We start from the raw sequence: 26,887 nt of genomic DNA on the forward strand, positions 1-26,887 counted from the left end.
GGTGCTATAGTTCAGAAATGCTCTTAAAATAGACTATGTGGATTCCACCCCCCCCCCCCCCCCCGCCAAACAAAGCTATAGTGGAACAGTGTTCATTTTATTCTTTTGAGCTTCTTGGTCAGCAGAATTGCCTGCATTTTTATTCTCTATCCAGGTTCTCTGGAGGGCTGCTCCCCGCCTACCCTAGCCCCGAGTAAATGAGACTGTGTCTTCATAAACAGACATTTCCACGGAACAGCAAGGGTTCAGTCCGCCCGTCCACACCGCTCGGCAAGAACTGCAGAGCCACAAGATGGGCTTGGGGTTTGTGGTTCCAAGCTTGGTGTTTCTCTGTGGCTTGGGGAACGCAGATGTTGGCAACTGAATCTGTCAAGTGAGATCACAGAGTCCTTTCCTGCCCCCAGTTCTGGTCTTCCTTTCCTCAAATCCCACGTCATTATTTTTTTTTAATGTTTTCTTTTTGAGAGAGAGAGAGAGAGAGAGCACGCACAGCTTGGAAAGGGCAGAGAGAGCCAGGAGAACAGAGGATCTGACGTGGGCTCCAGGCTGACAGCAGAGAGCCTGATGCGGGGCTCGAACTCACAGATCATGAGATCGTGACAGGAGCTGAAGTCGGACACTTAACTGACTGAGCCACCCAGGTGCCCCCCTCCTTGAATCCCACTTTATAAACAGGCCTGCGCTCTGGGCAGGGTGGCGGTATGTGTTTACGATAACCTGAGTTCCAAGCACGCATGTGCGGAGCACTATCTCCGGCGGAGCACTATCTCGCCTCCCCCATTCTCTCCTCTGAGGAGTCCAAAGGATACAACCTGGGTATAAAAGCCACCGGCCGACCTGTTGGGCTGTAAGAGGAAGCTCTGGTTGCCGCATAGTAAGTCACGGCCCCTGCGTGGGCAGGGGGCTCGGGGGGCTGGGGCTGCCAGAGGGACATGGCCCAGAAGGGGGGACAGTCGCTGCGGTGGGAACACCCTGAGACGCGGACTTAGAGCATTGCTGCCCAACGCCCTGGGTGCGGGGAGGCGTCAGCCTCAGGGTGAGAGTCATGGGCCCCGGCTGTGCCCCAGGCTTCCTCCCCTGTCCGGGCTCTGGGACTGCCAGCCTCATCCCTGGGCACAGGGGTGTCTCTGCGTGTCTATGTTTTTGTCTACCTAGATGCTGCCTTCTTGGACCATCGGACTTCTCCTGCTGGCCACAGTCAGAGGTGAGGATGCTGTCACCGTCCCTTTGGGGAGAAAGCGACTGTGGCTGGGTTGGCCTCTGGGGTGAGGCTGCTGGAGACATTGCCATCATTGTTACCATCGCTGTAAATAATAGCATTATCATTATTGCAAGACAAGCAACATGGCCATCATTCGGGGAGTGTTGACTCTGTGGCCATGTGCCTGACACAGATGACCCCGGGCAGTCAGGCCGCTTGGTCCTGTTCCCTGCAAAGGCTCCAGTGGCTGAGAGGCGTGCGGCAGAGGGAGCAGGTGGAGGGTGAGACGATATCGGCTGGCCTCTCACACCCTCGGTTCCTCGAGTGGACAAGTGCATGTCTGCAGACGAAAGCTACATGGATGTGTCCCCCTGAGAGCTTCTGTGCTGCCAGGCCTACCCCGATGAGCCCGTCTTCTTGCCCAGGGCCCCCACGTTCTCTCCTTACTGGGTCTCTGTCGCCCCAGCTCCGATCAGCCCCTCTCCTGTGGCCTCTGTCCAGATTCAGATACGGATTCCAGGATCCACGCCTCCTAAAACAGAAACAACCTCCCTGGCCACCAGAGCCCCGGGGACCTCCAGCCTGCTTACTGCCCATCACCCCCACCTCCTCACAGGTGTGCCTCACAGGTGCACTCCGGGGCCTCCCTCTCTGCCTCACTTCCTCCCATCAGGCAGAACCCCTCACTGCCTGGCGTGGCCCCTCGAGCATGCTTCTCGCAAGAGCCGTCTCCTGGCATCCCTGCTGAGGTTTTCTTCTGCATCCAGACTCCTCCCCCTTGCCCCCAGCCCCCCACTCTGGGACTTCCCTTCCATCCTAGCCTTGGAGTGAGACCGGGCTCCCGACAACAGAGTCTGGGGTCGGTGGGGCTGCTCCTCTGATCTCCTTTGCTGATCTGTTGCCTCCTCCTGCCCCAGACTTGGGCATCCCCCAAAAGTCACTCCCAGGCACCCCCCTTTGTTCTTGGCCTCGGAGCTTCCCCTTTGCCCAGCCTCTGGTTCCCCACCCTCCTGAGCTCCAGGGCCTCCCACCATGCCTCAAACTCACTTGTCCCAAACCAGGCTCAGACACGACCTCCTACTCCCATCTTCCCACCTTTGCCTTAATTTCCACCCCTCCCTCAGGCTCTCCCTCCTCAGAGCCGCCTACACTAGTCCCCGCCAAACACCTTCATGAAGCGTAGCCCCCAAGCCACTCACCAGCTCAGTGCCCCCCAGCACTTCCCCACCCTGCCCCTAACAGCCCCAGTGTCCTAACCTGGCCCCCACGCTCTTGCATTTACCACCTGCGGCCAGGCCAGCGTTAGTCTCCTGCCACCCTTCCTCCAGGGCTGTTTCGGCTTCCCAGAGTGAACTCCACTCCATCATTAATTACTCCTTCTCCGTTAGATTTCCTCTCTCTCAGGGCAGGGTTTGAACCTGATCTGTCTCTGTCTCCTCAGAGACATTTAATTCCCAATTAAACTTCGCAGGTTCAAACCCTGGCTCCACCGCCGGCTGTGACCTTGGGCAGCTTACTCTGTCTCTCTGTGCTCTGGTTTCCTCGTCTGTAAAATGGATGTAATAATACAAATTCCCTAACTCACAGAGCTGTCTTGAGTCTTAAATGGGATAATACTGGTAAAGTGCTAGTGTGGTCTCTGGCACCCAAGAGGGAGACCCACTGTAGTCCTCTGGGTTTCATTAGGTCACCCTCAGTGACAATTTCTTGGGGAAGTGTTTGTGTTGTAGGCTGGAGAATGGACCCTCAGATTTTGATGTGGTTATCTGGGTCATCAGTTGCATGTATTAAGCCTCTACTGTGTACACGATGATGCAAAAAGCTACCTTTCCAAGGATCAATAGGGAAAATCTGAAATGGCAGAGAATAATTTGGGGCAAAGGTGTGTGTAAAAGGATAGCATGAAGTCACGTGAATTGGACAAGTACCCACAAATGTCTACCGTATGCACGGGCTGGTGCTGGATGTAATGGAGACGTCCAGGTGAATTAAGAAGCATTAACAGCTTCACACTTGAGAAATAGCTGATGCTTGATGCATACATGTCAAGGGCCATCTGGGAGTTTCCTGGAAGAAGTAGTTTTAAGGCAGAAGGTTCCTGGGAATTCTCAGTGATTCCCCAACTGGCCTCATGATAAGGGTTAAATAGCATTAAACATGTTGTTTCCAGCAGCCCACCCCAGACCCTCTAAATCAGAATCTCTGAGGGAGGGGCCTGGGATTGTGTATATGTGACACACATAGTCACTCCCGGTTCCCCGGTGATTCTTATCACCACAAAAGTTTGGGCAACAATGACTGGCAAAGATAAAGACCAACACTGGCCATAACCAGGCCTGGGTTCTCCCTGAAGAGTCCTCTTGTGTAGCTGAGATGACATTGCTACTGCTCACTGCTCTTCCTGCCCCAGGAAAAGAGATCTGTTATGGACATCTTGGCTGCTTTTCTGATGGAAAACCATGGACGGGGATCCTTCAGAGGCCTTTAAAGTTATTTCCCTGGGCTCCCAAGGACATTGACACCCGCTTTCTTCTGTACACCAATGAAAATCCGAACAACTTCCAAGTAAGAGTGGGCGTGGAAACACTGCCCGGTGGGTGGATTTGGGTGCCCACAGTGGAGCCTTCACATGGTGGTCTAAGGAAAAATGCACCGCTTTGGAACTTTCCAGATGATGTTTCCGCACCAATGTTTGACCTAGAGCCATCTCAGCTCTCAGGATCATAACCCCCTATGCATATCTAATGACATCTACGGACACCCAGTCTGGAAACTAACATATTCACAAACATTTGTGCATAGGGCTTGAGGGGCTTCCTGGCATCAGCAGCCTGTCCCTGGGAGGGAATGAGCGGCATTTGTAGAGAAGCCCAGGCCCGGTGTACCCGTGGGAGAGTCTGTCTTCCTCCTGCACCAGGCAGTGGCGGGAGAGAGGCCCCTCAATGGAGTACAAGTAGGGAAGTATAAATCCTTCCTGAGGAGCTGGAAGACCGATGGGGAAAAAGGGATACTTAACCACAAAGGACAAAAGGTGGGGACCCTCAGAGCACCCGTTAGTTCCCAGGAGGCCTGCCAGGTGGAAGCAGGACAGGCTTCCTTCGGGTGATTACCAGTGATCAGGAAGAACCTGCTGACAATCCAAGCGGCTGACAGCCCCAGTCCCTGGCAGAGTTTAAAGAGCCAGGTGTCTATCTATAGGTCCCTGAGGTCACCCACTGTGAGAATCTAGGGGACTCAGCGCTCCCAGCTGGGAGTCTGCTTGCACGTGGCTATTGTGCTGTTTTTATTTTGGGATCCTTCTTCAGGCCTCTTGCCTATGGGGTCCGGTAGAAAGGGGCTTGAGGGCATTTGGAAATCTGTTCTTAAGTCTCAGGACCTTGAGATGCCCCCGAAGGCTCCATTTGAGCTGAATCTCCCCCTTTAAGCCTGGTATTTCTGGCCCACGAGTTTTTCATCTTTTCCAGGCCAGAGATCTCTTCCGTATCTGGGGAAGCCTAAGGGCCCCTTCTCAGGATGATGTTTTTAAATGCATAAAGTGAAATGCATTGGATTACAAAAGACACCAACTCTATTGAAAAACAGTTACCAGAACATGCTCGATAAATATGTGCTGCTTTATTATCTCACTAAATAACAAGATCTAGCAGCTCATCTAATAACTACTGTAATTTAAAATAGTAATGAGTCTAGGGGCGCCTGGGTGGCTCAATTAAGCGTCTGACTTTGGCTCTGGTCACGATCTCACAGTTTGTGGGTTCGAGCCCCACATCAGGCTCTGGGCTGACAGCTCACAGCCTGGAGCCCGCTTCAGATTCTGTGTCCCCCTCTCTCTCCGCTCCTCCCCTGCTTGCACTCTGGCTCTCAAAGGTGAATAAATAATAAATAAAAAGTAAAAAAAATAGCAATGAGGATAAATTATTTTAAGGTACCTGTAACGATTGTAAATGTGACATGAAAATATCTATGACTTCTACTGGGGACAGAGTACGTCAATACTACTACAGTTTGTTGCCTGACTTCGTAATGAACACAAATGCTAGATGTCAATTAGGGGTTAATGAAAACAGAAAGTCCATGAACTTGGACTTTCTGAATTCCGTACTCCAACCCCAGGTCAGGAAGACCTGTTCTAGCCTGACCCAACCTCATGGGAGTGGAACCCATGACCTCAGTCTTATTGGAACTGACTCTAACAGCTCCGTGGGTTGGAAAGGCCAACATTCAAACTCCTCTTCTGTAATTAAACCAGCTGATCACTGCCACTGATCTAGACACTGTCGAGGCTTCAAACTTCCAACTGGAACGCAAGACACGCTTCATCATCCATGGCTTCATAGACAAGGGGGAAGAGAGCTGGCTGCTGGACATGTGCAAGGTAGGTGCCCACCCTCCTCACCTGGCCACTCCATAAGGAGATGAGCACCCAGCAGCTAGGTTCAAACACTGCAGCTCCAACATCCCTGAGACTGGGAAAGGAAATACTCAGGGAGAGAATTGTCCTTTCTAAAACCACCAAGGAAAATCTGGGTTCTCAGGACATCCATTGTCAAGTTCTCCCAACTCAACAACTTCTAGACAACCAGCTCCTCTTGAGGCTGAAAAGAGCCACAGTCTAATCAGAAAGTACCAGAGGTAGAGACTACAGCAAATTACCTGACATTTGTCTCTGATGGTTTATAGAAAATCCCTGTGTGACATAAAACCACTTAACTTTACCTTCTAGAGCTTTGCTATTCAATAGAACATTCTGTGCTGATGGAAATATCCAAATCAAGAGCCACTAGCTACCTGTGCTTATGGAGCATTTGAAATGTGGCTCGTAGGACCACAGAGCTGAATTTTAAAGTCATTGGATTTCAATTAATTTGGGGGGGATTTTAATGGATTTTAAATAGCCACATGTGGCTAGTGGCTATTATACTAGACAGCACAGCTCTAAAGTTATCATGAATATTAATAATGAATTATTATTCATAACATCCATTTCCTGAGCATTTACTATGAGCCTGACACTGTGCAGGTATAATCATTTCACAGTGCTTGTCCCATTTAATCCTCCCAGCAACACTGTGAGGAAGATATAATTATTGTTCCCATTTTGTAGATGAGCAAATTAAGGCACAAAGAAGTTCAATACTTGCCCAAAGTTGAATCCAGACTTGGAAAAGCAAAACCAGATCTCCTGTCCTTAAAACACCAAAATCCTGTGTATCTAGAGATTTAGCCCGCAGAAGGTGCCCAGGGCCATGGTTCTCTGGGGCTTAGTCTACACTGAGACCAACTTCACCAGCTTCTGTCCAAGGGCTCTCTTCTTCTCTTGGAATTGGGGTGGTTCACACATGCCCCTGGAGTCCCAGAAGGAAATTGTGTAGACCTGGAGATGGAAGAGTCAGGTAGACGCAATCTGTGGGGGATCAGCTTAGGAATCCCCAGGGTCTACACCAATGGGTTAACAAGGCACAAAGAAACACAAAGTCATAAAATGCTCACACCCGACTTTGGGTAACCAGATTGGCACTCCAAGAAAAGGGAGGCACAAAGGTGCCAAGAATAGTGAGGCACAAAGGTGCCAAGAATAGGGAGATGCAAAGGTGCCAAGAATAGGGAGGTACAAAGGCACCCCCATATAGGGAGGGGGTGCTGAAACCTCCAAAATATTTGGAGAGAGGCAAAGGCCTGAAATAGAAACGGCGCAAAGGTGCCCAATACATAGGAGTGACAAGATTAGATATTCAGGGTGAAAGCACCCCAAGTTTAGTACTACAGCAGAAAGCCGCTTTCAGAGGAGAATAGAGCCAGGGCAGGTAGATTGGTGAACTGGACTTTGGATGACTGCGCTTCAGGCAAAGCAGCCCAGAGCGGAGATGGTTAACAAAAGAAAAGGTGTCTTGTTAACCCTGAGGTTATTCGCCCCCCCCCCCCCCCCGTCTGTCTCATCCCCTAGGCTGGCAAAGATTAAACAGGCAGGGTGCCTCCTGTCTGCTGTTAACAACCATCTACCCATCTGCCCGGCGCCTGCAATTTGTTTTATATTGACCCAAACCCCAAACACTGTATATCTTCAAAATCCCCTTTTCCCCCTCACATCCTCAAATTAATGTTCACAGTTTCTTTGCCTCGTTGTGCAGGCCCATCACGTTTGTAAGCCTTCTGATCTGAATAAATATGAGGCAAGGACCCTTATTTGTGGCTCTTGTCTTTTTCCCGGACATTAGCCTTCTCTCTTTTTAATCCTGTGTCCGCTCTTTTGCTAAGACAAAAGAGAACATTAGACTTAGAGTCTACGACAGCAATCCACCATGATGCCCCTGTCTCCAGCCAACTCCTCCCCACCTCAAACCAAGTTCCAGTCCAGGGCACCCCAAAATGAACAAAGTATATGGAGTGGCCCTTTCTGACATTTATTTTTCCCCCTCAAGGGACCAGTATCCGTGCTTGGGCCAATAGACTGTGGTCATAGCACATGATATAAAAGATGCATATATCCGAGACAGCTGTATCCTACCTCAGTCTAAATTTTCTTATTAAACTTGTCCTTCAGTACCTTAGATCTCCCATCAAAGCATTGTCGGGAACATACAAGCCATCACACCCATGGCTTCAACTCTCTGGTGTAGGGGTCCACAAACTTCCTGTGGAGAACTAGGGAGCAATTACTTTTGCATTTGTGTTCAATTTGGGTTATATGGTTTTAACTCACCTCTTTTAGCTCAGAAGCATAGATAAACAATAAGTAAACAAAGTATGTGGCTGTGTTCCAATAAAACTTTATTTATAAAAGCAGGTGAATTTGGCCCTGGGGTAATAGTTCACTAATCCCTGATCTAGAAAGTGATCTTTTTGATCTGGCTGTGTCACTAAGTATCTATGAGACCTTAAAAGTCATTTAATCCATTCCAGGCCTCAGTTTCCACATCTGTTAAAGTGGGGATAAGTATACCCATTTGATAGCGATGTGGTGAAAAGACAAGTGTCAGGAATATTAAGGCTCTGGCACAAGTAGGTACTTGACGGGTATGAATTCCTATCTCTGGAGTGTACAACTGGTGGCTGTTAATAAACTGGTTTCTCCTTCTTGTCTTCCCCAGAAAATGTTTCAAGTGGAGAAGGTGAACTGCATCTGCATGGACTGGAGACGTGGGGCAAAGACACAATATACCCAAGCGGTGCACAACATTCGGGTTGTGGGAGCAGAGATAGCTTTCTTAATACAACGGCTGTCGGTAAAACCCTGCCTGGGCCACATCCCGTGGGTGGCGGGCAGAGAGGGGACAGGCTAGCACCGCCTTGACCTAAGAGGCAGCCTAAGGACCCCTGGGCCGGGGGCAGGCCTGGAAGCCCAAAAAGGGCGTTTTCTAAGGTGAAGCTACAGCTTTCCTCTCTCCTGGATTGTCCTGAAGACTCCTACTTAGGGGGCCCGAGGCAAACTAACCTCTCTGAGCCTCAGTTTCCCCTTCGGAAATAAAGCCTGTTTATTTCACGCAGGCTGTTCTGGGAATTCCCAGCGCACACTGGGTCGCCCAGCGACTCTCAGCTTAGATGTGTGTTCAAAATCACCCCAGGAGGGAAGGCCTCTTACAGCCTTTTGGAAAGTGTATTCCGGAGAATCCCAGAGCCAGGCCCACCAGCCACGCTCTCCCAGACAGGCCGATCGCCTGCAGGAGACCAGGGGAGGGCGCCCAGCGGTGGGGCCTGGGTGGGAGCAGCCCCCCCCTCCCCCCCCCCCCCCCCGCACCTCCGGTCCCCGCCAGGGCCGCCTGCAGTTAACGCGGTGGCCACTGGTCAGCACTGTTGCACCGCTGGGGCCGAATCGCGCGGGGGTGGCTCCTCCGGAGTTTCCAGCCCGGGTCCTGCCCCCCCCCCCGCCCCGCCCCGCCCCGTCCCGGTGCCGGGCGCCGGCGCGCATCCCCACCCGCCGGCGGGACGTGACTCCGTCCGCAGACCGAGCTGGGCTACGGCCCCGAGGACGTGCACCTGATCGGCCACAGCCTGGGCGCGCACGCGGCGGCCGAAGCGGGCAGGAGGCTCGGCGGCCGCGTGGGCAGGATCACAGGTGCGGAGCGCGCGGCCCCGACGGGGTGCGGGCGGCGGGGGCGAGACCAGAGCGCGTTCACGCACGGCCCCGCGCGCCCCGACTGGCCGAACCCGAACGGACTGTCGGTGGAGCCCCGACTTGAATCAAAAAATAACTGACCATGTTTTCACGTGTATTAGAAAACACCCGATTGTAAATAAAAATACACTTATGTTTTTTAAAAAGAAAAAGGAATTCGCATATTGAACCCATGACTTCAAGGTTATTATTGCTAGAATAATATAATAATAATAAGTGATTTTTTAAACGTTGACTCAGCAGTTCCACAAGTATGTATGCTGTGCCATGCACTGGCAAAAAATGAAAGGGGCTATCTGAAACTTGCCATGTTGGAGGTGCTCAGTAAATACTGAATGAATGAATGAATGAATGAATCATTTAGCAAAAGTAATGCACACAAGACAGACACAGCCGGCTATTTATTTTGTGCGAGCAAATCAGCGTGTGACTTTGGCAAACAGTTGCATTCAACATTTAATGAATGGCTCCTTAGCTCAGGACGCTGCTGGCATCGGATAAGAAATAAGGGGATTATATAGTTTGTGTTTCTGTAGAATTTTTCAGTTTGCAAAGTCCTTTCTCTTACATCATTTCAAGGGGTTTTCACAATAACCCTGTAAGAGATGTTGTTGTGATTCCTGCTTTCCAGATGAGGAAACTGAAGTTCAGAGAGGACAGGTATTTGCTCTTGAGCAGAACCAGGGCTAAAGACGGGTCACTGAGTCCTGGGTGCCCAGCAGCTTCCACCCTGCCTCTCTTCAAAGATGAACTGGGCACAGCCTACTTCAGGAAACCCACAGTCTAGTCCGAGAGGCAGACGATTCAGTAGGCAAGTAAAATTCAGAGCAGAATTAAAGAACACAAAATAATCCTACACAATGTGGATGGTGTGTGCTGAGAAACGAGGGGCTAAGTTTTCAGAGCGGAGGTGGTATTTGAGCCTGGTCTTGAAGAGAACAGATTTATCAGGGGAGAATGGGGCGGGGGGAGGGTGAGCAGTAGGCTGGGGCTAGTGTAGGCAGCCACAGAGGACTAGACAGTGTGGGGCTGGGGGACCCCGGCCTGGGTGGAGGTGGGCAAGGCCAGGAGCTTGCAGTCTTGCAGAGCAGTGACCAAACAGTAACAAGTGAGGGTAAAAAGGGTAAAGGTGATGAGGGAACAAGGGGGCCACCTAGATCCTGCTTGGAGCCGGGCACCAGAGACTTCTGGATGTTCTTTGATGGTCAGTGACCCCACTGTTAGCCTTTCTGTCTCAACTTCTCTCTCCTAAGCAGACCAAGAGCTACAGACCCAATTGCCCACATCATGGCTACTGAGGTCTGGGACTCTGCCCAGGAATCCCCATGGATTTTGTGGGTACAGGATTTAGATCTTGGTTTGTCCTAGAGTGTGGCCTCACTGCCCACCTCCCCCATTTCAGGACTGGATCCAGCAGAGCCATGCTTCCAGAGCACGCCTGAGGAGGTTCGGCTGGACGCATCGGATGCCATGTTTGTGGATGTGATTCACACGGACTCTGCTCCCATGATCCCTTTCCTAGGTGAGTTCCTCATTGAACCTCTTGGTGACCAGCCATCCCTGATGAGAGTAAGTCCAGGCGCCCCCGCATACACATACCGCAGGGGTGGCATTCAAAATGGTTAACTGCAGGAACGTCTCGGGCACGAGCTGTCGAAATGGGTGCCAGCCACGAGTAAACAGCCAGTACATTGCCAGTGGGTTCAGCTTGCCACCCCAGGTCAAACAAAAGATACTTCTGCAGCCTAGAAGGCTATCACTTAGCCTTCAAACCTTGTGTCCTTTCCGATCTGCCACTATGCAGAGTGACAGATGTATTTCCTATTGACGTTTGACCTGTACCTGCAACATGCAAAGGTTGTTTGTTTTTTTTTATTTTTTCACTTCTTTTGTCAAAGCTTTGGTTGCAGTGTGTTTTGTTAGAGATTAAATATATCCTTTTATCTAATCCTTCACAAGTCCTTGTTCTTTTTTCATTACTTTCGTATGTAACCGCTTATGAAACGTGCCAACAGAAGTATGTTTTCAAGGATAACTGTATCGCTTATTGAGTACCATATACTGCATTGAGCATTTTATACACATTAGCTCATTAATCATAACAACCTAAAAAGTGAGTCTTACTATTTATAATTTCATTGCTGAGGAAACTGAGGTTCGACACAGTCAGGTAATTGCCCAACCTTACAGAGTCTAGAAGTACAATCAGGCTGTGATCGCAGGTCTGCGTGCTTCAAAAACCAAAACTCCTAGCCATTGGGCTGGGCTCTCAAGATGGCAATATAATGTCATGTGGTCTCAATAGAACAATATAACATAGAAGTCAAAAGTTTTAAATGAATATAGTAATAAAAATGCACCAGTCTTGATATGTATCTGCTGGTACATAGTGGTGCCAGGGCATGTCAGTATTGTTCAGGGTCTCCCCAAGACAGACAGACAGACAGACACACGCACACACACACGCGCACACACACACACACACACGTGAGCACGCTCACCCAGAGCCTAGCTTCCCTCTCATCTCTCTTCCCATATGCTCTCCTCCCTTCTTGTCTTACCAAGTGCCCATCTCTGAGCACTTTCTGGAGAGCCACAGACAGGATGGCTACACCCGGGAGAGAATTATCCAAGAAGGTTCTGGCTGCAGTTGGAAGGAATTGAACCCTGTCTGTGTCCACAGCCTAACGTTGGGGCCACTTACCTCCCTGGTCACCTCTGCTTCCAACATTTCAGGTTTTGGAATGAGCCAAAAGGTGGGCCATCTGGATTTCTATCCAAATGGAGGAAAGCAAATGCCTGGATGTCAGAAAAATGCCCTTTCAACCATCGTTGACATAAATGGACTATGGGAAGGTACGTGAGTGAGGAAAGCAAGACAGCAGCTGTTCCTGGTGGGGAGAAACGGTGCGTGGTCTGGGCCGGGCATTTGCACAACCATGTCATGAGGTCTTTACTCTGATTAGCCCCATTTTACAGACAAGGAAACTGAGTCAGTAAAGTTATAAAGCTTGCCCAAGACCACCCTGGATTTAAGCCCAATTTCTGGCTGCAAAGCCCGGACCTCCTGCCCCGTCCTGGACCATCTCCCCCTTGTCAGGATGCTGAGACTTGGAGGGTACCCGCATGCTGCCTAATACCCAGCTCGGGCTCTGGCCTCCGTGCCTGTTCCTTGAAGAAGCTGGGTGTACGCAAAGGTCTGAAGGGCTTAGGCTTCCTTGCCATGTGCTGTGGTCAGGTTCTAGGCCCAGAAAAGAGCTAGCAGGAAGACAAAGCAGGGGCGTGCTCTGAGGGTTCGGGGAGCAGGGGCTTGTAGCGTGAGGCCCAGGGCCTGGGGGAAGAGCCTTGCGTGGGTTTCCGTTCATCTGAGAGGACAGGCTCAGGACCCTTAACGTTAGGTGGCCTAAGGCATCATCTGTGTTAGCTGCCCTTGTTCTGGCCTTTGGCTATTCCTGTCACCCACCCCTGAGGCCAGGCTTTACTGGCCTCCTGAGACTGGAGGCTCTGAGTCTGTGGTCACTTCATTTTAGTATCTGTTTGTCTGAGCTGGGAGTTCCTGGGGCCAGGACGCCAGGGACTGTGTCAGGGGCATCCCTGACCCACCAGGATGTAGCCGAAAGCAAGCACCCAGCGCTGTCTGTTCTGCTGAGCTCAGTGACCTTCGGTGGCGTTTTTATAATCCTCGACCTGATTGCTGAAGCCACAGCCAGCATCCACTGCCAGTAAACGGTGCTTTAACTCCCTCTCGGCTCTGCACCGGCCAACTCTAGGGACAGCTTCCCGGAGAGTCACAGTAAGGGCTGCCCCCTCCCAGAAGTGACTAAGGGCTGCTCGCTCCCAGAAGTGACCAGCAGGCCACACATAATAGGAGCCCAGGCTTAATGAAAGAGGCAATTTCGAGTGAATAAGGCCAGGAACACTGGAGCGTGTGTCTATTGTATGGAACCCTGAGTCCCCCAGGCGCAGGGCGGAGGAACAGTTAAGTCTGCTTGTTCCCCTCTGATGGGATCCCAGGGCAACAGTTTGGGGTGAAAGAAGCAATGAAGTCTGAAACAGGGTCTGTTGTCTGGTAATGAGTGTTGTGGGCCACACTGAACCAGCTTCTGCAGAAAGTTTCTGGGCATGGAGAGCCCAGAGCTGTTGGGGGGCTAACCCCGTCACTGCTTCCCAGACACAAAGGGGAGATGTGCCTTTCTCCAGGAGCGGTGGGGGAAGCCCCACCAGACCCCCCCCCCAAAGTGACCCCCAGCTATGTCTGGTGTCTCTGTTCATCAAAAGTTTTGGAGAAGTGAAAAAACGATTTTCCAAACAAGAAGACTTTGGTTGAAAGGAAAAGATGATAAATAAAACGCAGTGAGGGGCGCCTGGGTGGCTCTGTCGGTTAAGCATCTGACTCTTGATTTCAGCTCAGGTCATGATCTTAGGGTCATGAGAGTGAGCCCCACGTTGGGCCTGCTTAAAATATTCTCTCTCTCTCTCTCTTTCTCCCTCTACTGCTTGCTCTCTCTCTAATAAAATAAAATAAAATAAAATAAAATAGGTAGAAGAGTGGCCAGAGGCCCCAATAATCTTACTGTCCACTGCTTTTACCTTGTGCCTGGAATTGTAAGAAAGAAGAATTTCTCAACCTGGGACCAAAGGCACAAATAAGCTTGCTTCACACGAGAGGCCTGCCCAGGGTGTCCAGAGTTCAAAAATTACAGCCTGGCCAGCGGGCAGAATGCAACCCACAGCAGTATGTGATTGGTCCTCACAGTGACTATTTAAAATTTTTTTTAACGTTTGTCTATTTTTGAGAGAGACAGAGTGCGAGCAGGGAAGGGGCAGAGAGAGAGGGAGACACAGAATCCGAAGCAGGCTCCAGGCCCTGAGCTGTCAGCCCAGGGCCCAACGCAGGGCTCGAACTCCCCGACTATGAGATCGTGACCTGAGCTGAAGTCGGACGCTTAACCCACCGTTGAGCCACCCAGGTGCCCCCACAGTGACGATTTTAAAACTGGGAATATACTGCTATCATTTAAGCATAGAAACGTTTCCATGTAAAAGTCAGGATGCTGGCTTCTCATGAAAAATCGGAACAAGTAGTCTGGGCCTTTACCATACAACTGGCCGGGCTGTGTAGGATCCCTTTAAAGACCGTTGCTATTCTCTCTGTCTCTGTCTCTGTCTCTGTCTCTGTCTCTGCATATACATTTCTCACTGCCCCCTGCATGACCCCCAGCCCTCATCATTTCTTTATGTTCCCTGCCCAGGCCCCCAGAAGATTTAACAAATGTGCTCATTAGCACCTGTCACTCCCCAACACTTGCTGGCCCTTGAGTAGGACCTTCTTGGCAAATGGACACAGGGGTGAGGAGAGGAAAGCCACTCTGGCCAACCACCATTCCTAAACAAGTCCCCAGATTTCCTACTTGCCCCTAAGTATGGCAAAGTCAGTGATAAAAACTTCACAAAGTCAGGGCGCCCTGACACCCATCTGTGAAATGTGGAAGGAGGGGTTTCTGCTCAGTCGGAACAGTTCAGGCTTCAAAAGTGAAATGTCTCCTGTGGGCTCCCATGGCCTTTGCTTCCTCAGGAACCCGAGACTTTGTGGCGTGCAATCACCTAAGAAGCTATAAGTATTACTCAAGCAGCATCACCAGCCCCGACGGCTTCCTGGGCTACCCATGTGCCTCCTACAATGACTTTCAGGAGGTAGGTCATCCCCGGGGCTGGGGGGAGGACAGGTTTTGTCCCTGTGACTTGGAACAGAGCGGAACTGTAACCTCATGACTAATGGGAGGAGGTTCTGGAATGCTGAACCTCACAGAATCTTCCTCTCCCGGGGACAGGGTGGGCAGGAGGGGACCTGCCTGCTGGGTCTTCCCTAGATCCCAGCTTTTTATTCTGGAAAATTCCCAAACTACACAGAAGTCAAAAGAAGAGTACATGAATACCCGTACACCCATCACCTACATGCACTGATTGTTAACTCTTTCTATGTGTATATACGTATACTTTTTTTTCTAAATTATGTAAGAGCAAACTCAAGACATTAGGACTCTGCTCAGAAATACTTCAACATCCATCTCCTGAGAACAAGATCATTCTCCTACAGAACAACATTCAAGAAATTGTTAAATTGATACACTAATATTTTCTAAAATATGGCCCATATTCGAATTCCAAATATCCAAATCATGTCCTCCAGAGCTGTCTTTTTCTTTCTTTCACTCTCCCCCCTGCCCTGCCTCCCTCACTTTCTTCTCCTCCCTGCCCCCCTCCTTCCCTTCCTTTCTTCCCTTCTTTTTCTTCCATTGCATTTATTTATTTATTTTTGAGTCTCCTTTAATCCAGAAAAGCTCTACATCTTTCACTGGTCTTTCAAGACATTGACCGTCATGAAGATTCCAGGCTGAGTGTTCGGGAGAATATCCCACAATCTCGACTCATCTGGTTATGTCTTCGTGCTTCACTGAGTGCTCTCGACTCCTCAGTGTGTCACAACCGGAGGCACTGGCATTTATTTAGTGGCACTTCGTCTCATTATTTGAGGACTGACAGTTTGATTACTTGTTTAAGGTTTAAAAAAAAAAAATCTGCCAGATTTCCCCATTATAGAAGTACCGTGTCCCCAAGTGCTCTGTGAGGTGATATTAATTCTGCAGCAGCAAGCCGGCGTGAAGGCGTGCGCTGCTTCCCTGAATCAGTTAGTATTCTGCGGTTGCAAAAGTTTGAAGTTTCAAGATGCTTTTTTCTCCCAAGTAAATGTAAAAATATACTTACACTCACATGCATTCCTGTCAAAGTTAATGTTGAAAAATCAACCGTCTTGGGTTGAACTAACGTCAGAAGGACTGTGTGAGGATCTACTATGCAGCTCTGGCTGTGCTGGTTCTTGTTAGGACATGGGTAATAGTATCCACCCCCTCCAGCACTTGTCTTAATGCTTTCCAAAGTGCGGGATAGCTCTGCACACCATGGACGATGGATGTGGCGAGGGCAAAGAACAAGGACCGGTGACACTGTAGCAGAAAACGTTAGTCTGACCTGAACAGGGCAAACCACCTCCTCCAGGCCCAACTGATGAGCTACCATGTGGGGAACGTCAAACAGGGATCAGTTAACGTAACGCGCATTCGAATGAAGATGGTCACAGATCTTCTCTTCCTCTGCTCTTTTGAATAACTTATTTGTCCCGTTTACTCCTCCTGGAAGATGTCTTGCAGTTCCCGTCCATATTTTAACATTATTGCTTCATGGATATGACTTGTCTTCCCAACTCTACTCCGGGTTTTCTGGGTACTTGTTTGGGTGCACAGCAGGGCTTCACACAGTTCTGTGCGTGGCTCGGAGGATGAATGCATGGATGTAGGAGTAGATGGATGCATGCGTGTTGGTGGAGGAGTGGAAGGATGGGCGGATGGGTAGGTGAATGGGTGGATAGATGAGAGGATGGAGGGGAAATGAATGGGTAGATGGATGGTTGGATGGGTAGGTGAGAGGATGGATGGGGGATGGATGTGTGCGTGTAGATAAATACAAGGATGGATTGGAAGATGGATTACTTGCTTGCTAGAGGGAGTGAGTGAGTGAGTCAAAGCCCAGCATGAACAAACAAATTATGTCTTTTCACTAGGGTAACTGTTTCCCTTGTCCACCTGAAGGATGCCCCCAAATGGGGTACTATGCTGACCAATTTCAGGGGAAAACCAGAGCTGTGGGACAGACCTTTTTCCTGAACACAGGAGACAGTGGTAACTTTACGCGTAAGTTTCCATTTTACTCTTTTAAAACTCTTGCAAATAATTTGGAAAGGTGGAGTAGCCTAATTAGTCAGGACCCCTGCTAGCAACGGCCAGAAACTCAACTCCCGCCAGCTTAGCTGTAACAGAAGGACAGTAGTATGGCATTGTCTCTCCTCATGTTTATCCCCATAGCCAATAATTCTGATCAATGGAATGAAGTACAATGATTGGCACAGGCTGGTCATGTGCTCACCCACCCTGGTGGCAAAAAGCATGAATCAATTAACAGAAGATGATCGTGTGGGGCAAAATCACTGTAAGTCAAGAGGTCACGCCAGTGATGATCTGTCATAGGAGTACCCGACACAATCATGCATGCATATGCACACACACACACACACACACACATGCTGTGTTTGTGTTGTTATTTTGCCCAGCTTCTCACCAAAAAAAAAGTACAAGATGGTGAAATCGTCAAGATTCATTTGTTATAAGTAATAACACAAGGTGGCTGAATAGCAGTTGCTTTCCAAGGGAGTTATAAATTAAAAAATAATTATACAGCACTTTACAAAACACTTTCCACATGTAGCATCTCATGTAATCCTCACAAAACTTAGGAAAGATAACAGCTTGGCAGTATCTATAAAGGCTCATGTGCATATTCCTGCAACCCAGTCATTCTCCTTCTCAGGCATACCTTAGGAAAACGCTTGCATAAGAAGGTGTGCTCAGAGATGTTCACTGCAGCATTGTATTTAATGCTAAAAGTTTAGTGATGAGAAACCTAGATGCCCACCAACTGGTAAACAACCAAGTACTATATTTAACCATGAGAAGCAAAAAGAGGGGCGCCTGAGTAGATCAGTCATTTGAGCGTCCAACTCTTGATATCCGCTCAGGTCATGGTCTCATGGTTCATGAGATGGAACCCCAAGTTGGGTTCTCTGCGCTGACCGCATGGAGCCCGCTTGAGATTCTTCTGTCTTTCTTTCTGCTCTTCCCCTGCCCATGCTCTCTCTCTCTCTCTCTCAAAATGAATTAAAAATAAACATTTAAAATAAATAAATAAAAGCAAGGAGAGAGCTCTATGTACCGAAGAGAGAGATCCTCTAAAGCATAGTAAGTGAAAAATGCGAGTGGCAAACGACACGTATCAATACAACAAATGCAATACAACATGAGTCAGCCAGGGTCCTGACAGGAGAGAGAACTCATTGAAGTGGTTTAGATGAAGAGACTTGTTTGAAGGACCCACTCTGAGAGGTGTGGGCGGGGTTAAAGGAACAAACAAGGGGTGCTGAGGCGCCCAGAATCTGGTGGCTGTGGGGTCCTGGAATCGGGCTATCACAGAGACAGGGAGTTACCACCGGACATCTGGTATACAGTAGGAGGCCGCAGGGGAGCATGAGAGATGGTTCCACCCTTTCCTCCTGCTTCCTGATCTCCTGAACAAGTCTCTTATTGGCTGAACTCAATAGAAAGCCAGTAGCAGAGATCCCTGGTAGGGGTGGCCTTCCAGAACACAGAGCAGGACAGAAGAGGGTGGTAAATCTGTCTGGGGTGAAGACGGGTGGAGACAATAGAGAATAACTGTGCATCCTATTTGTGGAAGGGGAAAAAAGCCTAGATATTCTTTTATAAACTTACCCATGTATGTATGAATGCTCAGGGAAAGCTCCAGATTAGGGTTTGTCTACCTCAGCAGTACTGACATTTTGGGCTGGATCATTTGTCGGTGTGGGGGTGGGGGCTGTAATGCATTACAAGATATTTAGCAGATCCTTGGCCGCTAGATGCCATCAGCAGCCCCCTCTCCCGGTGTGACAACTCATAGTGTGTCCAGACATTGCCAAACGTCCCCAGAGGTGCAAAATCACCCCTGATTGAGAACCCCTGGACTTGATTAAGTATAGACATCAAAATGGTTATCTCAAGGACAAACTTGAGATGGAGGGCAGGTAGATGGGGTCCTGATGAAGATTTGGGGATTTTTGTTAAATTTTCAAAAAATTAAAATAGTTCATTGCGTGTGAAAATAGTGAATAACTAGAGGAGAGGAGCCGGTGATTTATCCCAATGGTGCAAACATCTCCCTGTCCGGATGGCCTTTCTGTGTGATGATGTGAACTTCGGGCACACACGTGCAGTAAGAGGCTGTCTCTCATCCATCAGGGCGTGTGCCTTGCTGTATTGGCAGGAGATTGTGCTGAACAATAATATTTTCTTCCCCCTGCATCGCTCACCTCCACCTAGAATCTGAGTTTCTGGGACTCCAACTTCAATGAAAGAAACCACTGTCACCTTCCGCCCCTTACCTCGCATCCTGGGGGAGATTCAGAGCTTGGAGCAAGAAGGCTTCCATGGGGTGATTTTTTTCCTAACAAGATGAATTCATTGAACTGATTGTATGTTTTTGGACAGGTTGGAGACATAGGGTGTCGGTCACACTGGCTGGAAAACGGAAAACAAGCGGGTACTTCAGGATTGCTTTGTATGGAAGTAACGGGAACTCAAAACAATATGAAATTTTCAAGTAAGTTCGACAGTAAAGTGAAGTGGTCCTACTTTTCATAAAAGACTATTCCTAAGATATTGGGTATAAACTTTGTAAATCTGGCCATCTATTATACAGAACCAGTGAATCCTAGAGTGTCGTTACTGGAGGAAAATATTAGCATCTAATCCAATCATCCCATTTTACAGATGAGAAAAGTGAGGCCCAGAGAGAGGGAATTCACTCTTTAAAAGGAGATATGTGCTAACTACTTTTGCAGTGTCAGTCATTGCTTTCTGACTTAGGTCTAATGGATATCAAATTCTTCAAAGGCCCGTTTATGTGGCGACTCCTCCCAACACATACCCTCTCCACCCCCCACACATACATACATATCAAGCTTCTTGTTGCTGTGGTAACCTCAGCACCTAGCTTCTGCTGGGCATAGGAGGTGCTTGGTAACTAGGTGTTGTATGAATGCGTAACTGTGCTACAAAATCACGTTCTGGTTTTTGTACTGACTTTTACATAACACTTTTCATGTGAAGTGAAAGTTCTTCGACAACTTTCTCTGCTCCATATGAAATCCTAACAGAAGACCTCTGTGGAACCACGTACATCTTTAAACATATGACGTTGGATTAGTTAGTCCTGTAGTGTAATCATAGGGTAAATGTGCTTCCCCAAATGCTTGATTTCCCCTAAGGACAAATTAAGACAGTACAAATCTCTGGTCCTGTATTTTCTGAAGATGTGTTTGTCACAAATACAGTTGTGTTTTAGCAGCCGCTGGATGTACACGAAGTCATTCAAGGTATTCGCAGAAAACCAACAACAGCAGCCATCGTTTGGAGAAATGAGAGATTGCCATCATCCTATGTATTCGTATATCCAGCTGATGCAACGTTTTATGTCTGTGCTTTCAGAGGATCCCTCCAACCACATGCAAGTCATATGCGTGACATTGACGTGGACATCAATGTTGGAAAAATCCAGAAGGTTAAGTTCCTCTGGAACAACCATGTGATCAATCTGATCCGGCCCAAGCTGGGGGCTTCGCAAATCACGGTGCAAAGCGGTGAAAATGGGACTGAGTGCGTATCTCTTATTCCACATACATTGTATTATCTATATTTACTTGTCAATCTATCCATCCATCCATCCAGTGACCCACCTACCCATCTAAATCACCATCTACCTATCTGTTCATCCCTTTCTGTCCATCTGCTTAACCATTCACCCATCCATGTATCCAACGGCCACGTATCCAGTCATCTGTTTCTTTATCCTTCTGACAAGCCATCCAGCCATCCATCCATTATCTACCCAACTATTCATCTCAACTCCCCCATCTATCCATCTGATTCGCTTTGAAAAATCAAATATCATTTTCCTCAGGCCAAATTCAACTTGGCAGGGGCAAGGCATCAGTTAGGTATAAGGCATAGATTTGAGAAACAGGCCAATATGAAACTGTTTTATCTCAAACAAGGAGAAAAACGCCTGGGCAGAACTTGTAAGAAATCACTAAGTTAATTCCAGTTGGGGTGCTGTTCACAACGTGAATTGGTTTGCTTGGAGACTGTGGCATGGAAAGGATAGGGAGTGGGTTAGGATCTAGATCACAGTAGCAATCTCTCCATATTCAAGGGAACAGAATCTTATTTGGTATGGGGTGCTGGGAGAGGACCTAACTGTGTTTAAAATATCGAAAGGGGCGCCTGAGTAGCTCAGTCGGTTAAGCGATGTACTCTTGATTTCAGCTCGGGTCATGATCTCACAATCCATCCATGCATTGGGCTCCACACGGACAGTCCACACAGAGCCTAATTTAGATTCTCTCTCTCCTGCTCTCTCTGCCCCTCCCCCACTCATGCTCACTCTCAAAACAAATAAACTTAAAAATATTTTTAAAAATTTTTTATGTTTATTTTTGAGAGAGAGAGAGACAGAGAGAGAGAGCGCGCGCAAGACAGAGACAGAGAATCTGAACAGGCTCCAGGCTCTGAGCTGTCAGCACAGAGCCCGACACGGGGCTCAAACTCACAAACCGTGAGATCATGACTCGAGCCAAAGTCCAATGCTCTACCGACTGAGCCACCCAGGCACCCCTAAAAAACATTTAAATACAGAATGAAAGAAAGCCATCTTCAGAGAAAAGCATCGTAAAATAGTAGGATGTTAGAGTCTGAAGGAAGCTTAGATACCACCTCTCAACTGCTCTCATTTTGAGATGAGGAGAGTAGATACAGAGATTCACAGAACTCGTTTGAGACCATACAGGGAAGCTGGAGGGAAGAATGCTGGACCACAAAATGTTTCCAAAAACACACACCAAGACCTTACTCAGCTGCACCACTTAACTGTGCTAGCCGTAAACCTTAGTATTCTAGATTCCTCCACGTGTTGTTGGAAGGACCAGCTGTCACTGTGGCTGTGCCAGTATTTTCTATGCTCCAGAGCAGAGCAAGACCATCAAGCACAGCACAGACTTAGACCCAGGTCTTCTGACAGCGGGTCCCGTCCGGCTCACACAGCCAGACGTGGCACTGAGGATCTGTCAGGCCAGGTGTTAGAATGCATGGTGGAACTGTCTGGATTTCACCGTAGTGAGGTGGGGGGTGGGTGGAGTTACTGTTGTCAGGTACGCTACAGCCCACACACTATATATTGCAAGTACCAAAGTCACCACCTCACACAAGGGATCCCTTGTCGAAGAGCTACATTCTGAAGGTGAGCCCTGAGGGAAGGCTGGTGTGGTCAGCCATCCTACGTTAGCCAGAGACACCTCAAGGGCCAGAGGACCCACGGAGTGCCCTGCATCTCATGGCTGCGTGGCTGCCCCAACTTGACCAGGCTTCACCCCTCAGGAGTGACAACCCTTCACGATCATTTTTTTTAATATCTTTATTGAGATACCATTCCCATACCGTACAATTCACCCTTGAGAAGTATATAATTTAATGACTTAAAAAAAATTTTTTTAATGTTTATTTATTTTTGAGACAGAGACAGAGCATGAGCAGGGAAGGGGCAGAGAGAGAGGGAGACACAGAATGTGAAGCAGGCTCCAGGCTCTGAGCTGTCAGCACAGAGCCAGACGCGGGGCTTGAACTCACGAACTGTGAGATCATGACCTGAGCCGAAGTCGGACGCTTAACCGATGGAGCCACCCAGGCGCCCCTTTAATGACTTTTTTGACATATTCACAGAGTTGTACAATCATCATGTGACCAATTTTAGAATATTTCATTAACCCAAAAGGAAACCCCATACCCATTAGCCGCCACCCGCTAATCTCCCTGTCCCTTTGCCTGGCCCTAGGCAGCCACCAGTCTCCTTTCTATCTCTATTGATTTTCCTGCTCTGGACATTTCGTAGAAATAGAATCATATAATACGTAGTCCTTTGTGACTGGCTTCTTTCACTCAGCATCATGTTTTCAAGACCCATCTATGTTGTCACATGTGTCTGTACTTCATTCCTTTTTATTTCTAAATAATATTATATCACCACATTTTGTTTCTCCATTAATCAGTTGATGGACATTTGGGTTATTTCCACCTTGGGGCTATTATGAATAATGCTGCTTGTATACTAGTTTTCATGTGGACACACGCTTTCATTTCTCTTGGGTATATAGGAGCGGAATTGCTAGGTCAGGTGATAACTTTAGGTTTCACTTTTAGAGAAACTGCCAGACCCTTTTTCTGGAGAGGCTGCCACATTTTATATTCCCAGAAGCCGCATATGAAGAACCTCCGTGATCTTGACTTTACAGGGAAAGTCCTCTCTGGGCAGGCTAGGGTGCCCCTGGGAATGCATTGCCAGGCCCGTCAGAGACTCTCTTGATTTCAACAAAAAAAGAAAAAAAAAATCCTGGGTCTGATGCAGCTGATTCACTCTCAGCTCAAGAAGCCACAGGGGTGGAGGATGTTCTCTGAGAGGTTTTGCTTAGAAAGAATCCCCTGAACTCACCTTGGTAGAGCAGACCCTTCCAGTCAAGGGATCTGAATTTCAGGGGGCTGGCTAGCTGCTGTTTACTCATCTGGGGTCACGTTTCCACCAGCAAATGACCCTCATGCTGAAAATGTTTTCCTCCGCAGGTATAATTTTTGTAGCAACGACACAGTGTCAGAAGACGTTTTACAGTCTCTTTACGCTTGTTAAAAACGTGGTACTCTCTTATATCTTTGCGGAAATAAATTCTTTAACGCCCTCGGTTTGGTGTTGAGGTGTTCATTTGACACCCGCCGTATTCCGGGGTCATATTTCGGAAATGATTTGTGGGACGGGAGGGAACGCCTGAAAAGTCCCCCCTGGCCCCCCTCTGCCACCATCTCTGTCTTTCAGGGCACTTTGTGTGGCCTGTTCTAATGTATTTCCTTTGCTTCGACAATGAATTTCTGTCCCATTTGATAAGGTCATCATTGTTCCCACGTGGTGCCCACCCAGCTTTTAACATCCCAGGGTAGGAAGCAGACCCCAGGCAGGAGTGGCTATAGCAGGAGTAACTCAGGGCAATTATTATCTAGATTAAAGCCTGGTGGGAAAGGGGCTTAAAATAAATACGTGCACATGGTACAAAATGCAAAAGATCTAGAAGAGTATTCTTTTTTTTTTTTAATTTTTTTTTAACGTTTATTTATTTTTGAGACAGAGAGAGACAGAGCATGAACGGGGGAGGGGCAGAGAGAGAGGGAGACACAGAATCGGAAGCAGGCTCCAGGCTCTGGGCCATCAGCCCAGAGCCCGACGTGGGGCTCGAACCCACGGACCGCGAGATCGTGACCTGAGCTGAAGTTGGACGCTTAACCGACTGAGCCACCCAGGCACCCCTAGAAGAGTATTCTTACACAAGCTATGTCTCTGTCCACCCTCACCCGCCAAATCTCTGGTTCCCCTTCCCAGAGACAAGCACAGTCTTCTTCCAGAAATATTCTACATGTACCCACGTGTGCCTCCCTTCACATAGGCAGCCCCAGCCCCACCCCCACCCTTTGTGTTTCAAACAACTGGTTGGATACAATAGACACCATTCTAACTTTGCTTTTTGCATTATCAATAAATTAGATATTATTCTCTAATGATGCAGAAAGAACCTCTTCATTCTTACAGCTTCCTAGATTCCACTGAGGGGTGCGTGTGGTGTGATTGTCTCTGCTAATGGACATAGGAGTGTTTTCCAAAAATTTCCCAGGATGGATATTCATGCAATCACTATCCTCTGTGGTTGCTTTACATTACAAAAATCTGTTCAGCAAATATTTAGGATGGATTTCTTTTGGTCAGGATTGCCAAATTGCCCAATGTTAGCAAATGTACCAGCTCACAGTCCGGTCAACACCGCAGTCGGCTGAACCATATGAAATTGCCACCCTTCTGGGCCAAGAAGGTCAAATATTGGTCATTTCATTCGGTTCCTTCTAACGGGAGGGCGCTTCGCACCCTTACCAACGTGGTGAATCGTCCAACCTTTTCTGCATTCGGTAGGTTGAAGTGCTTTTCCTTAAATTGCAATTGGTGTTTGTTTTATTATGAACCAGGGTGAACATCTTGTTCCTGTTGAATGGCCCTTTGCGTTTCTTTCTCTGTAAACTGTCCAAGGTGTTTGCCAATTCTAGGCATCTTTTTCATATCATTTTTACTTTTAATTTTTTTAATGTTTATTTATTTTTGAGAGAGAAAGAGAGAGAGAGCGTGCGCGCAAGTCGGGGAGGGGCAGAGAGAGGAAGACACAGAATCTGAAGCAGGCTCCAGGCTCTGAGCTGTCAGCCCAGACAGAGCCTGATGTGGGGCTTGAACTCATGGACCACAAGATCTTGACCTGAGCCAAAGGCAGACGCTTAACTGACTGAGCCACCCAGGCGACCCCATATCATTTTTACTTTAAAGAGCACTTTAAAATGAAGAAAATTGGAATATTCTGTGAAATGCAAATATTTCCCCCAAGTTATCCTTCTCCCTGGGAGGAAAGGGTAAGTCAGTTGAAGGGCCTGGGCGTCTCCTCACAGGGCTAGCACCCAGCCAGCCGGGACGCAGCTCCTACACGGAAGGTTCTGCAGGTGCCGTAATCCAAGGGGCTGCCCATTGAGCAGGCAGAGCCTGTGCCTAGATCTTGGGGGACTCAATGCCACCCCAGGCACAGCAGTGGGGGCCTTTGTGGACTGCGGCCCTTCCAGCCTGGCCTTCTGCCCACACACGGCCTCCCACACCCCCCGGCCAGCCTGCCCACTTGTTCCTGGAACCCCGGTGAGTGGAAGGCCGGTGACACATAGTGGATGTTACTTTTGAGGCATAGGATGCGGTGGTATGGGGTGCACCAGCTGGGCCAGAGTTGGGGTATTTCCTGTTCAATTCTTAGAATCCAGAAACAGCTTCATTTAGCAATTCTGGGAAGGGCATCGTGACAGAGCATTTCAGGTGATTCATCCCGAGATTCCAAGAACAAGAGCCTAGGAGCTCCCGCGCCCCTTCACGGGGATGCCTGGGATTTGTAGCAGAGCAGAAGTGCTTGAGCTCAACACCCTGGGGTTTTTCTTTTATTAGCCTTGTTCTCTTTGTATTTTCTATATTATTTTCTTGAAACCCAATAGAGCATTTAAAATCTGGGCCTGGAGCAGTGAAATCGGTCCATATCTGAGACCTACGAGACTCCCCAGATCTCAGTAAAACTACAAATGATAGAACGGAGGTTCTCAGCCCTGGCCACACATCAGAATCAACTGGGTAACTTTATTTATTTTTTTAAGTTAATTTATTTTGAGGGAGAGAGAGAGAGAGAGAGAGAACATGTGCGTGCGCGGGGGAGAGGCAAAGAGGGAAGGAGAGAGAATCTCAAGCAGGCTCCGTTCTGTCAGCACAAGCCCGACGTGGGGGTCTCGATCCCATGAACCATGCATGACCTGAGCTGAAATCAAGAGCCTGACGCCCAACCGACTGAGCCACTCAGGTGCCTCTAAATTGGGTAGCTTTAAAAGAAAATTCCATGTCCCAACCACACCCTGGCCCAGTCAGAATTTCTGGGTTGGAGCCCAGCACCAGTGTTGTTAAAGTTCCCTGCCAGGGTTGAGAACTACGTATGTTTCCTTCTAAGAGTTTGTTAGGACATTTGCTAATCTTTTACCTCTTCTCACCCTGTGAGATTTGGTTCTCCAGGAGGGCGGAGCTGGCTTTGAATCTCAGCATCCTTTCTGCCTGAACTACCTGGGCTGGTTACGTCACATCTCCAACCTCAACGCCTTCCCGGGAATGACAGTAATCCTCCCGCACACGGTGGCTCTGACAAGAAAAAAACATGCAGGGCACCTAGGTGGCTCAGTTAAGTGTCCAACTTCGGCTCAGGTCAT

The 26,887-nt window shown here is 48.5% G+C and overlaps 1 protein-coding gene across 1 annotated transcript; it reads left to right on the plus strand.

Annotated features, from left to right (window-relative positions):
* Positions 1-1,155: 1,155 nt before the first annotated feature.
* On the plus strand, positions 1,156-23,708 carry LOC124506749 (pancreatic lipase-related protein 2-like). Its single transcript, XM_047072735.1, has 12 exons — positions 1,156-1,204; positions 3,612-3,766; positions 5,451-5,576; positions 8,290-8,424; positions 9,143-9,254; positions 10,717-10,836; positions 12,051-12,170; positions 14,890-15,008; positions 16,933-17,062; positions 19,466-19,577; positions 20,465-20,632; positions 23,645-23,708. Exons 1-12 carry the CDS (start codon positions 1,156-1,158, stop codon positions 23,706-23,708), a joined length of 1,410 nt encoding a protein of 469 aa, XP_046928691.1.
* Positions 23,709-26,887: the final 3,179 nt, after the last annotated feature.

This window comes from Lynx rufus, unplaced genomic scaffold (assembly GCF_022079265.1).
Source record: "Lynx rufus isolate CCGP_SWC_20201006 ecotype Redwood Valley unplaced genomic scaffold, mLynRuf1.p SCAF_11, whole genome shotgun sequence".
NCBI classification, from domain to species: Eukaryota; Metazoa; Chordata; class Mammalia; order Carnivora; family Felidae; genus Lynx; species Lynx rufus.